The sequence below is a fragment of the Rhineura floridana genome, chromosome 6 (genome assembly GCF_030035675.1).
Source record: "Rhineura floridana isolate rRhiFlo1 chromosome 6, rRhiFlo1.hap2, whole genome shotgun sequence".
Classification (NCBI taxonomy): Eukaryota; Metazoa; Chordata; class Lepidosauria; order Squamata; family Rhineuridae; genus Rhineura; species Rhineura floridana.
Window position 1 is genome coordinate 86,165,131 of NC_084485.1, and position 13,689 is coordinate 86,178,819.

The 13,689-nt window shown below is 41.0% G+C and overlaps 1 protein-coding gene across 4 annotated transcripts in view; it reads right to left on the reverse strand.

Moving 5' to 3' along the window:
* The window catches only part of MOB3C (MOB kinase activator 3C), a 47,015-nt gene that overhangs the window by 4,224 nt on the left and 29,102 nt on the right, over positions 1–13,689 (reverse strand). For all 4 annotated transcript variants that reach the window (XM_061632884.1, XM_061632883.1, XM_061632882.1 and 1 more), the window contains one exon: positions 7,386–7,588. In XM_061632884.1, the coding sequence (XP_061488868.1) occupies positions 7,386–7,588 (203 nt within the window). The remainder of the gene's footprint in view (positions 1–7,385; positions 7,589–13,689) is intronic.

The window sequence follows — 13,689 nt, forward strand, 5'->3', positions numbered from 1 at the left end:
ATATATGTTAACATTTTGCATTTATAATGTGGTTTTTGAGAGTTCAAAGCACTTCAAATACGCTTTCTTAGTAGATAAACAACCCTGCAAGATCAGTGGATTGAATCCAAAGGTTCCCGTCCTCTAACTGAGTCTTTCTTTGATGGAAGGCCTCCTTTCTCCCCCATATTGCACATGGGAGGGCCTCTGGCCACCTAAATAAATTCATGACAGGTGAAATTCAACCAAGGGCTGCCTGGCTCACAATCTTCTAGTCTGATTAAATTAAATCAGTTTGATCTGATGGATGTTTGCAACATTTCATTAGATAGCAGTTCATGCCAGGTAAAGATATGACTCAAAAGTCTGGGTAAATGTATACAATATATGTCATACAATAATTTTTAAAAAAAAACAAACCTTCATTTATTTCACAATAAACTCCGTTTCTAAAAAATCTGAGACAATGTCTGTGAATTTTGTCCTTAGTAGACATTATTACATTTTTTTCCAATTGGTTTCAACTTAAAACAGCCTAAAGGTTTTAGGTTTGAAAGAAATAAAGATGCTGAAGTGAGACACAGGCAGCAAAAAATAGGACAGATCTTCAGTGCCTCTTTGAGTTGCCTTGGTGATAACCAAAAGGGTCATCAGAGGCTGATATCCACAAAGGTTTGCATTGGGTCTGAAAAAAATCCAATTTTCACTTCTTCACAGTTTTCCTTTAATACCATGAAAAAGCACTGGTGACAAAAGGGAACATGCACAATATGTGTAAAGGGAGTAAAAACAACATCCTATCAAATATCACCTAGCAAGGAGAAAGGATGTTTAATTGGAGAATTGCATCTACATATAAAGTGCTCCTGAGACTGGATTCACAGAGTCAATCGACTTAGGCCCCAAATATCTCAGAGACTGTCTCATTCCCTGCAGCTCTCTTGGGTGTTAGGATCAGCAGTGGGGGCCTTCTTGGTAGTTCTGCTACTCTCAGAAATTTGGGGGATGGTGGCCCAGGAGGGAGCTTTCTCTGTGGCAGCCCCTAAGTTGTGGAATTCCCTCCCTATAGAGGTGTGTCTGGCACCTCTTTATCCTGGCCTTTAGCTCCTGAGATGGATGTTTTCAGAACCCACCCTATTCTTGTGATTGAAATGTGTTTTAATTCTTTTTAATATTGCATTTTAGATTTTGTTACCTGCCCTGGGACCAGGCAATTATTATTATTATTATTATTATTATTATTATTATTATTATTATTATTATTATTATTATTATTATTATTATTATTATTATTATTATTATTAATAATAATAATAATAATAATAATATGCATTATGCATATTAATCTAATATGCAAGGATTGAGGAACCTCCTTCATGTGTGGACGATCATGGAGAGAGTCTGTTCACAACATTCAAACAGTTCAGTACTGAGAGAGAATCTTGAAGAATTCAACTAAAGCTTATCATCTGATAATCACCAGGAGAACAGGTCATGTGAATCCACCCTAAGCAAATCCAAAGTAATGGGGCACCAATATGAATGCATTATGATGGCATGTGACCAGGCAGCCCATTACATTTATCTAAATAAAAGTCAGTTCCCAACAGTTCATCACATTTCTGTACAATGTAGAACCCTGGCTGGGTATGCAGAAAGGAGCAGGCTTGATTCTCAATGACCGAGAAGTCACTGAGGTCAAACTGATCTTATCCCTGACACAGGGTGTCTAACCCCCGCTGACAAGGATACTACACAGGGATGCAATAAGAGTCTTTGCAATGTGCAGATATTCCTTACTCGCACGAACACACACACACACACCCCACCCATCCCCATCACAATGTCAAGCATTTTCCTAGCATATAATAATTTGTTTTATTTATTTATAAGATTTCTTACCCACTCTTTACCATAAGGCCCCAGGGCAGGCTACAGCACTATAATATACAATTATGAAAACAACTTTACCATGCCCTGTCATTTAGTTATAAAAAATAGGACATAGTATATAATATTGGAATTGGTCCTCTGTAGCCCTACAATGACTAGCAGAGGGAATCATGGGCCCCTTATAAAGAGTTTGTTGAGGACTTGCTTTTTTGTCTCCCATTTATGCCCTGAGTGCTTGATATGACACTGGAAGCCTTTCATATTAGTGTTTTCTATTGAAAGGTTTAACATTCTATGCGCTGCGGATGAATTTACTGGTAAGTCAACTTTAAGGCTGACTCAGGTAATCACTCACGTGATTATAGTTGGCCATTTTCATTCCTGTTCCTGGGGAATCCATGCTCATGGCAAACAAACTATCTGAACTGTTTGCTGTGATGTCACCTGCTTCTATGTACATTTTTCATGGTAAGTAGTGCTTGAGAGTGAATAAAGTGAGTGTCAGGGAGTAAGTATTTGCATATTGATGGTGATTGGCTGAGAGTGGGAGGGAGGAGATCTGTGACATGTTTAGAGATGAGTGCTGTTGGAAGGGTGAGGAAAAAAATTAGGGGTTGAATTTAGATTAAATTCAATCTGTGATAAAAAAAGATACAGGGTCTAGGATTTGAGTGCGGTCTAGGGAGAGAGTATGAATATAAGAGGGAATAATTAGCAGCTAGTATAATTAGTATAATTACTTCTCCAGCACAAAGGATAAAGTGGATTCTTACCATGTAATACCTTTCAAATGTGAAACAATAAATATACTGTTGATTTCGTTATCTCATACCTATTGCTCAATTACTACCAAGAGGGAAAGTAATATAGATGAAATATTAAGATTAATACATGGCCTCTCATCCTCATACAAAGTATTGGACCTGATGTAAAGTCCTGGTGGCAGTGTTACTCAATGTGATGGAAGATATTGCCTGCTAAGGTAAAGTCCTGGTAAAACAGAGTATTGCCATTAAAAGAAAAGTGCAGGGATGCCTCATTTGCCATACACATAAGCCGCCATTTTCCTCACTGTCACAAACATTCCAAATGCTAGTGAAATGGGGAGGACGCAAAAATAAACCTTCTAGTCTTTGGGTTGCATCCAATGCTGTTTGAACAGAGTTCCGCTTGCACAACAGGTCTTCCTCTTTCCCCTTTTCTTCCCACACATCCCCAAAATAAGGATGCACTGGGGGGGGGCTGTAGGGAAGAAGAGAGGAGGAGAACGTTCAAATGTGCAAATGGAAGTCTGCAGCATGAGCAGAATGGAACGATAGTGTTGGATACAACCCTTTGAAAACAATTCAGGGGATCTATGAATTATCACAAAAGCATTAGTGAGATCAGCAGGAGGGGTGCAGAGACAGCCAACCACACACAAAGTGGTGATGTCAGTTAGTGCCAAATTTATTCTTTTGAAGAACACTTCAATTTGAGGATGAAAGGGTATGCCCTGGCACCAGAAGCACACAGCATGGAAAGCTGGAAAAGACAGTGGCTAAAATTTTGAACATACTGTATTAGTCCCATTCTAGCTGTTGGGCTTATTCTTGATTAAGTTCAATGAAAACTGAAAACATGATTTATTATGTAACATTTGCCAATGCAATCCAAATGTTCATTACTGTCCTCAAATTCTGTGGAGCAACATAAAACAAAAACATCAAATACAGGATTCTCTGCTCCTGGGGAAATGAGTGGGAGTTCCTGCCTTTCTAACCAAGATTTCTCAGTGCTTCTGTTAAAATCTGAAGCATTGATACCTCCTCCCACCACCACCCCCAGTCATTTCAACCACAGATGTGCTCTTCCTCCTCCTCTGTCCCACGAGCCCTCCTATTAAAAGCTTCTCAAATCATTTATATCTTTTGGGACCCAACTGTGTCCCAAGGCTTTTTATAGTTTAAAGGCAAAACTAATTTTAAAAAATGGTGTACGAATGAAACTCCAAAGCAGGCAAGGTGTGTGTGCAAGTGTTTCCCCCACACACCTTTTCTGTACCACATCTGGCTTCTCAGGTGAACCAAACTGCACTGCAGTATTGATTTGATGGAGCCTGGGCTGCTTTTGTCTGGTGGGAAAGGCTCCAGATGACTTCTGCACATTATTAATGATTAAAATGCGGCTCAAAGCCTTGTCCCTGAGATGTAGGATTTCCACAGGGATATTTTGATAAAGAAGTATTTTGATCCAGGGGCCTTTCTGAATGTCTCATAGGAGAAATGCATGAATTTCCATACTGGTGTTAAACTGGGACTATGGAATACATGCAACTAAGACCATCCCCAGATTGTCAGTATTTTGTGGGAGATATTTGAGTTTGTAAAGGAAATGTAGGTTTAAAGAGGATGAAAGCGCTCTGTCACCCTAGCGCAAATCCATTTTGGATTTGGATGGGAAAATGCTTTGAAAAGTGTGGGAAGAATGAATGGTTAACAGAAAGACATATGAACACCATACAAGCAATTCAGGAAGAATGCTTATAGTCAGCGAATCTCCCCACAAACAAGTTGGAATGAATGTTCAATATAGACCAGACATAGTCCAAACTCCACAAAAGCTTTGTGCAAGCAAATCAGGATGAATGCTCAATAAATAGCATGTCTGGAGGAGCCCTCATTCATGCACCATCTTTTTAGACCTTATAATGCCCAAAGCTGTCCTGTGGTTCTGTGAGCTGCTAAGGTACTGACACGCCAGGTACTTTAGTGATATATGCCATTGTTGCAAAGATCATGGATTAAAATTCAACCATTTTGCAAAGAACACAAATAGACCCTGTTCATTTAATGTGAATTACTAAACTGTGGTCAAAATTACTTGCTTAAGCAAACACTTAAGACAGGGAAGCTTAAGTGAAAGCAAGTCTTCTGATGTTTCATGCTATACCTTCATTCTCATACTTTAGTTTCCATTTTCCCCACCTTTTGTTCACTCTTTCCTCTAGCCTCTGGGCATCACCACCACATCAGCTTGTGTTTATTTCTTTTAATTTTTCTTCTTGACACAAACAGTGACCCTTCTGTATGCTAGACAACATTCATTATGCTAATATCCCCACAGCAGCTCCTATCTTTCCCAGAAATAATCCAAGGCTTTGTCAATGTTATTACTTGTTGCAACCAATCTGTTTTATCCTAGTAAAACAAATTACAGTTTTCTTAGAGACACATCTCTAAAATTAATCTTAGGCCAAGGGAGTTAAACTATGCATTTTACACAACCAAGTATGAAGAGGAAAATTATCCAATGACTGAATTACAAAAAAGTCATCCAGAATGTTTCATTAAAATATTCCAAAGCCCGCAAATTGGAGAGGGAGAATCTAGCCACAAAAACACACACACACACACACAAATAGTTTGAAGAAGTCACGTAATTTCAGCCCTACTTTTCCTTCTGTAAAATGGAAAAACAATTACATATGTTCACAAGGTTATTGTGAGCTGAGTTGCATGTGAGTTTCCCCCCTGTTAATGTAATGCTAGGATACCGAGGGAAAAGGACTGTAGAGCCATGGATTCAGGTTGATGCATGGATTTCAGTACTGCTATCTTTTGAAGTCTCACCTACTCTCTAGGTTGTAGTGCTTCATTTCATGCTGATCTAGTATTTATCCACAAACACAAAAGCTAGGAAGAATTCAGGGCCAGGAGAGAATGTGATGTGCTAATCCTGTTTGTAAACTATGTCCAGTGGGGTTTACTCCCTAAAAAGTATGTTTAGGATTGCAGCTTCCAGATAACCTGTTTATTAAGCATCCATCCTGATTTGTTTGCACAAAATACCCATGGAGGTTATATGATGTCGCCATCAAGTGGTAGTTATTCCACACTTTTCCTGTGCTTTCCCCCATTACTTTTCTTACTACAAAAAGTCTGATTATTATTGGGGGGGGGAAGCAGATTTGTTGCAAAAGAGCCCTGCAATGCCATTGCTATTTATCACAATGCCCCTCCCCTTTCTGCATTTCACTTTTCTTCCTCTGAGCTCTCAGGTTCAAAAGTTCACTCCTGTCTCCCTGGTGTAATATCCTCTGGAGACAGAGCTATGTCTGTAGATTTCTCAGTTCAGACAGCACTCCAAACCATGGTTAGTAAAGCTATGGTCTGCACTACCATGGTTATTGATTCTAGTTTGCCAGTCTTTTGTGTACCACGATTTGTTCTGATTTGATGATGATACATGGTCTCTAATGCATTCAATGTCAATACCTTCAGGGATGGAAACCTGCCAAGGCCCTTAGTTGAAGACATTTCAGTATCCTTGCCCTCAAGCATACACAATTATATCATCATGGCTCATGATAGGGAGAGGATGGGTTTTGTGACTGTGTCATACCTCTACTATTCTCTATTTCATAGTGAATGTGTAAGACAGAGGATGCATGCTGAACACAAACTATTTTGAAACTGGGAGTGCAGAGAAACTGGGAACCAGCTGTGCATGATATAACACCCCAGTACTAGAAATTAAGATAAATTCATATATTTTTCTAGAACCATTGTAGCCCACTTGGTTGAAAAATTATGGTCTGAGGCATATAAATTCAGACTCGGAAACATACCCATACTGGGAGTTAGTGTCATTTTACAAAGATGATCAGGGAGAAACTTTCTCTTATTATGTCTTAAGGGAAGCAGCAGAAAGGAGGGAAGTGGATTATTATAGATTTTTGTTCTTTTCTGCCTCTTTGGCTTCCTGATATTTAATTACTTGTTAGGGTCAGTTGAATTGTAGTTGTTATTCCCTCATTTGTTAAGAAGTGGCTAATTTTGACTATGTAACTTCATTTTAGAAACTTCAGGATTTCAACTGTGGTAGTCATCTATATATATCTATACCTAAATGAGGATTACTCTTGGGGTCATGAGAATTTGATACACACAGCACTTGCAGCATCCGTGTACTACACAGAAGGAACTGGTGCAACTCCTGAATTACCCATAGCTATCCCTAGAATGAAAATAAGTTAAATAATAACGATGACAGTAATAAACAGTTTATCCATCCCAGCTGACTCTTAAAGTGCAAAATCTGTGTTAACAGTGTGAAGTGGCCAATGTGACACACACATGCACAGGCACACTTGGGATTCTTCTGAAGGTTGCCTAACCATCCCTTTCCTTGGCAATAATGCAGGATGACTGGCTGAACTCATCATAATGAGAGTGAATGATGGTGCAGAGTCTCCTGATAGCTGTGAATCTCTCTCAAGCTTATGGAACATGAAGGTGATATTCATTAGAGCTTGGAGAAAGTGACAGCAACCCCAGTGAGGTATGGGGCTGGACTCTAGAGCAACAGCTAGAAGGAGAGCAAACAGTAGCTTGCAGTTTGAACTTAGAAAGTCAGGTTTTAGAACTTTGCATTGCTGGCGATGGTCACTTTAAGTCTGCAGTACTCTCCCTCATCCGAAGGAAATTCTTGCTGCTCAGAAACTGGGAGCATAGTAGTATCTATGTTCTTACCAGAGGCTCTAATTCCCTTTGGTCAACCAAACTAAACTCGCTGATGAAGTAGTAAAAGTGCTTGTAGCAGGTGTTGACGTGAGCTTCAGCACCCATACTGATGATGCTGTCAAAATGATGGATGTAGACATGGACAAAGACTCTGAAGAGGCGTGTGAGGATCTTGGTGCAGACCTGCTGGAAGTTCTTAGGGAAAGGAACACCTGCAAGACAGAAGAAAAAAGGCTTTAGACTGAACATTCAGCATTACTGTTGGACAATCAGCTATATTTAGGGCCTTCCATTTGTGCCTCCTTATTTTTATTTATTATTACATTTGTGTTCCATCTTTCCTCCAAGCAATTCAAGGTGACATACATAATTGCCCGCCTACTGATTTAACCTAACAACAGCCCTGTGAGGTAAGTTAGGCTGACAGAGCATGATTGGCCAAAGGTTACCTAGTCAGCTTCATGGGAACTGGAATAAAACAAAGGTTGAAGGATTCACTTCAGTGCACATTTATACTCACAACAACAGTGCATCACTGTGTTATTGTCAGTATTGACAATATGGACTAATTGTCCAATATGAACTCAGCGCAGGACTTTGGGGCAGAAGCTCAGGGCCCTCACTCCAGAATGACCCTAAATGAGGTAGGGCTGGCTTACCACATCCTGAAGTGTGTGAAATAATACACATCACCATCTAGAGAAGACCAGAGACTAAAACTACCCGAGGCACGATGCAAAACCTGGCCAGCAGTGGTGGGGCTTAATGGAGTGGCAAAGACACCACTCCATCCACAGCCCTGCCACTTGCACTGGCCAGAGCAGAAGGGGGAAAGGGGGGAATGCCCCCTCACTTTACTAGCACCCAGGCTGGTGCAGCGAAGAGGCCCAGATCGGGTCCATTTCCATCATGTGATGGCAATGGAGCTGCCTCAGGATCCAGCAGACCCTATGCTGGCCCAGCCAGGCTCCCTCCCCTGGAATGCTATGTTTCCATGGGCTTTACTGGCTGCTGCTGGCAGGGATCCCACCAGCAGTAGCTTCTCCCCATCCACTGCTTGGGCAGGCACACTGAGGTGTTCCTCACTGGTGGAGCTTCCTCTCTGGCAGCAGGGCTGGGTAGAGGAACACCTTCGCCACATCCAATCACCCTCTGGCACAGTAGATGGGGGGGGGATGTTGCTCTGCCCATGCACTACAGATTAGAAGACTTCCAACCAGTAGCAGAGTATCATTCTGAAACAGTATCTTCTGGAGCATTGGTTGGAACAAATAATCTAAATTCATTTGAAAAGCCAAGATGAATATTCTTCTAAAGAGTATTTCAGGATGAATGGTAATAGTACCATAATGAGTACTGGGGCTCAGTGGGAGGACAGTATTGACTATATGAAATTCCCAACTCCTTTCATCAGGCAAACCTTGAAGCAAACTTATCAGTGCTTGGAAAATGTGATCACCTTCACTTTATTATGGAAGTAAGTTGGTATCCTCGAAGCAGTTCCTCTGAAACATCTCTGTTATCTTTTCAGTGCCTTTTGAGGACTTTCCTCTTTCAACAAGTCTTTTAAGTTGAGACTTATCCCAGTCGTCTGTGTTGGAATTGCTTTTTAATTTTTTAAAAACTTTTTTGTTTACAATATGTTTTTTAACCCTTTTTTAAAGATGTCTTTAAAGCTTTTTAAAAAAATGTTTTTAAAGTTGTTTTGTTTTAATGTATTTAAGGTCTGTTTTTATGATGTTTTAAAGTGTTTTTAGTGTTTTTGTTTGTCACCCTGGGCTCCTGCTGGGAGGAAGGCTGGAATATAAATCAAATAATAAATAAATTAAATAAATAATAAAATAAAACCAATGAAAAGTTCCCCATTGGCAGCTCTTTAGAGTTTATTTAATACATGTAATTATACTATACCTGAAGGGGGAGGTAGAGGATATCCTTAGCATTGAATGGAACTGCACACTATTACCACACGTGATAGGATTGGCAAGGAACAAAGGAACTTGAGTAGGGAGCCTCCTATTCTCATAAAAACTGTTACATTATCACAGTGAGTATTGGGAACACATGAAACAGCTCTCTAAGCGATCAACCACATGTATTTAATTGCCATCTGAATTGCACAGATGAAAAGAGGAACAACCACAAATAATAAAGTGATCTCATACTAATTACATTTTATTTTCAAGCAGGTTTCTGCTTGTCAGCGTTTCCCACAAATGCATCACTAGAGTTTTAGGACAAGCCTAATGAATCAAGAATGCATCTGACTTAATGAAGTCTGGGCTGTTGACAGGATACATCCATGAAGAGTTGTAGCTGCATAATACCACATGCCAGACTCAGATGTGCCAATGGCTGGAAAGTCAGTAAGTGTGGTTATTGTGCTGTCTGGGGCTTATTGGCTCTTTTTTCCTGTGTTTTGTGGGCAGGAAAATGACTACAGCTGAATCTCAGAGCTGTAAACAAATACCTTGAGAAGGCTGATTATTATTATTATTATTATTATTATTATTATTATTATTATTGAATTTATTAGTCGCCCATCTGGCTGGTTCACCAGCCACTCTGGGCGACGTACAGAATAAACAATACATTAAACATTAAAATTTAAAAACAACAGTAAAAGCCTAGGTTCTGCGTTCTCAGACCTATGATGCCACAGGATACATGAGGACTGTTATTCCTCTCAAAGTACTAATGTAAAACGCTTTCCATTGAAAGTGGAGAGTACAAATGTTCACTAACGTTGAGGTTCATTCAAAGTGCCAGAATGGCTTCTTTTAATGCGTCTACAGATTTTGAAAACTGGAAAGCATTCATTCATTCTGAAGCCCTATTTGCACAAGAATTTCAGCCAGCTGGAAAAAGTCTAGTGAGTCCATGTTATTTTCTAGCCACTTTTAGCATGCACAGAGGCAGTCATGTGCATATGCTGCTATTTGCACTAGATTTGGATACTGGTCAAATACTGTCAAATTGTGGACTCCTACAGTTCACATCACATCCTGGAAAGCCTCCCTCATTAGGACTCCACTCCCGGGTTTTGCAGCTGGAAAGTGCCTTTGCCACTGCTACATGACTGACTGGGCTTTTGACATGTCAAGTGCAAACCCTTTTAAGAGAGTTTGTTGTAGTGTGCTAGTATTTAGGGTCTGTCAGATTGCAATCTAGATATTAAACCTAAACCACGTGAAGTAAAATTACCTGAAGGACTGCCTCCTCCCACATAAGGTCATCATTGGAAGCCTTTCTCCGAGTGCTACCACTGAGTAAGATCTGGAGGTTGGATATTAGGGACTGGACCTTCTCAGTAGCACACCAGTTGTGGAATGTCCTTCCAAAGGAGGCTCACATGCCTCTGTGCCTCTGCAGTGATGTGTTTTATTTGTACTTCCAGTTGCTCTATTTTAACTTTTTTTTATGTACACTACCCAGAGAATGTCAGTTATAGGGCAGCATAAATCAATAAATATTTGCGTAATATTGTTAAAATCACCAATGAAGCAGAAGACAAAGTAGCTGTGGTTTCTCCTACCTGCCCCTTCCTTGCTACTTATATTTATCCATCTACTCTACCTGTTGTAGCGAGCAGAAGCCCACATTTGCCACACTCAATTCATTTTTGGCAAGAGAGGATGAAACTGATCTCAGGATAAAATTGATCTGGGCAGATCATTTAAAGTCTGGCCGTGGGAGGTGCATCTCCAAATCTTGCTCAGCCATGAAATGTACAGAGTAGACACATTCTTTGGAACAAAAACAGATGTGATGCTAAACGTGTCTACAACAGCCACACCAGGGCTTCAAAAAATTAATACCAGGCGTAGAGGTGCAGTTTTAACTGGAACTGCAGCATGCAAGGAAAGAAGGTTTAATCTTTTATTTCCTTGTCGTGGTACTGATGAAGATCCCACTCCCCATAAGATCATAACAAACAGAAAAATAAAACAGCCTGCTAGATCAGGCCAATGGCTCATCTAGTCCAGCAGCCTGTTCTCATAGCAATCTACCAGATGCCTATGGGAAGCTCCAAAGCAGGACCTGAGTGCAACAGCACTCTCCCCATGTGCAAACAGCCCCACTGGCTTCCCTCCCAGGACTAATACCAGCAGCAGGGGGTGGGGATTTTTGTCAGGACCATGACAAGGGAGGAAAGGGTTAAAACTTCTCATGCACTGTAGTCCCAATTAACATCCCCCTCCCGCTCCTATTTATTTTTGGTGATTTAACAATATTATATGGTTGCTACCCTGAGGTGTTTTGCACCTGGATAGATGTGGCAGTCAGCATGACTTCCCTTACAGCATGAAGGTGAAATAAGACCTGAAGAGCACTTTGTATGCTAAAACTATATTCATATTTATTTATTTATTTATTGAATTTATATCCCGCCCTTCCACCCAGTAAGACCACAGGGCAGCCAACAAAAACACTAAAAAACACTCTAAAAATATTAAAAACAGACTTTAAAATATATTAAAACAAAACTTCTTTTAAAATATCTTTTTTAAAAAGCTTTAAAAACATCTTTAAAAGCAATTCCAACACAGACACAGACTGGGCTAAGGTTTCTACTTAAAAGGTTTGTTGAAAGAGGAAGGTCTTCAAGCAGGCACCAAAAAGATAACAGAGATGGCGCCTGTCTAATATTTAAGGGGAGGGAATTCCAAAGGGTAGGTGCCATAACACTAAAGGTCCATTTCCTATGTTCTGCAGAACAGACCTCCTGATAAGATGGTATCTGCAGGAGGCCCTCTCGTGCAGAGTGTAGTGATCGACTGGGCATATAAGGGGTAAGATGATCTTTCAGGTATCCTGGTCCCAAGCTGTATAGGGCTTTGTATACCAAAAGTAGAACTTTGACCTTGGCCTGGTAGCTAATGAGCAGCCACTCTCTATGCGGGCATTACAGTTTTTCATAAATGAAAGTGAGTAACTACACACAATTAGCAAGATTTGTTCAAGTTACAGAATTTTATAGAGCTTTGGTACATAATTCTATATTTTTCTATTCTGGTTCATGTTAAAGTCTGAAAGCCATTTCTGTTCTACATTAATAAAAACAAGAAGCCAAACTGTCAACAGTAGACTAGCAGACAGGAACTGCCTATTATGGTAGCCTGAGCGCAGATCAAGGCTTTCCTCAAGCCAGGAAGTGTGGTGGAAATCTGATAAGCAAGGCATCTTTTTTTCATGTAACTCTACAATGATTCAAACCTTTTGACAGCTGTCTGGCCACCCACTACAATTCTGCTTAGGAAAAATTGTTGAACAAGGGGTTGCTCAGCAGCTCCAGGCTTACCTGGACAGCATAGGTTTTCAAGATCCTACCCGGTCTGGTGTTTGGCTGGATAACACACTAGGTTTGTGCTTGTGGATTTGGTTGATGATTTCTATCTTGAAAGGAAATTTCACATAGGGGGAATTTTTACTCTTTTGATCTTGCAGAATTGCCTGCAGCCTTTAATACCATTGACCAAGCCCAACAAATCTGTACAAGAGAGGTCCACACAGACACATAGGAAACTGCCTTATACCGAGTCAGCCCCTGGATCTGTTCAGCTCAGTATTGTCCACACTGACTGGCAGTGGCTCTCTAGGATCTTCAGACAGAAGACATTCCAAGCCCTATTTGGAGATGCCAGGGACTGAACCTGGGACCTTCTTCATGCAAACCAGCTGCTCTACCTCCAAGCTACTGTTTAAAGGCCTCCTAGTCCCAATCCTGTTCAAAGTTCAGGATAAACCATCCACCAGCCCACCACATATATGAGATAGAGATCACCATGCACTGCAGAGTGAAAGTGCTTGCAAAACAAAAAGCCTCAGATGTCTCAAGCCAGGAGTAACGGAACCTTTGCAGCCCAAGGGCTGCATTTCTTCTGGGCAACTTGTCATGGGCCACATGCCAGTGGTGGGCTGGACCAGAGGCAAGAGATGTAAATTTTACATTTGTACAGTAGCCTAGTATTACGAACCCCATGGAGAACTCCCAGCAGAGTGACTCCGACATTGAGGAGGCCTGGGATCCAGAGGAGGGTCCCAGTGGATTGCAGGAGAGGGCTGGCAAAGAGGGTGGGGTCACGGAGAAGGTCCCTGTAAGAGAGGGCTGGAGAGTTGGAGAAAGAGCCCAGTGATCTGACAGGTGATGGCCCTGCTCCTGAGCAGCAGGCTGTCTCAGACCTGCCCACTGTGGGCAATGGTTATTCTCGTCCCTTCTCCAGGATGCTTACCACCTCCAAAACCTCCTCCCAATCCACCTTCTGGTGGAGATCCACTGAGTAAGCAGCCAGAGAGGGCAGAAGAGGAGCTG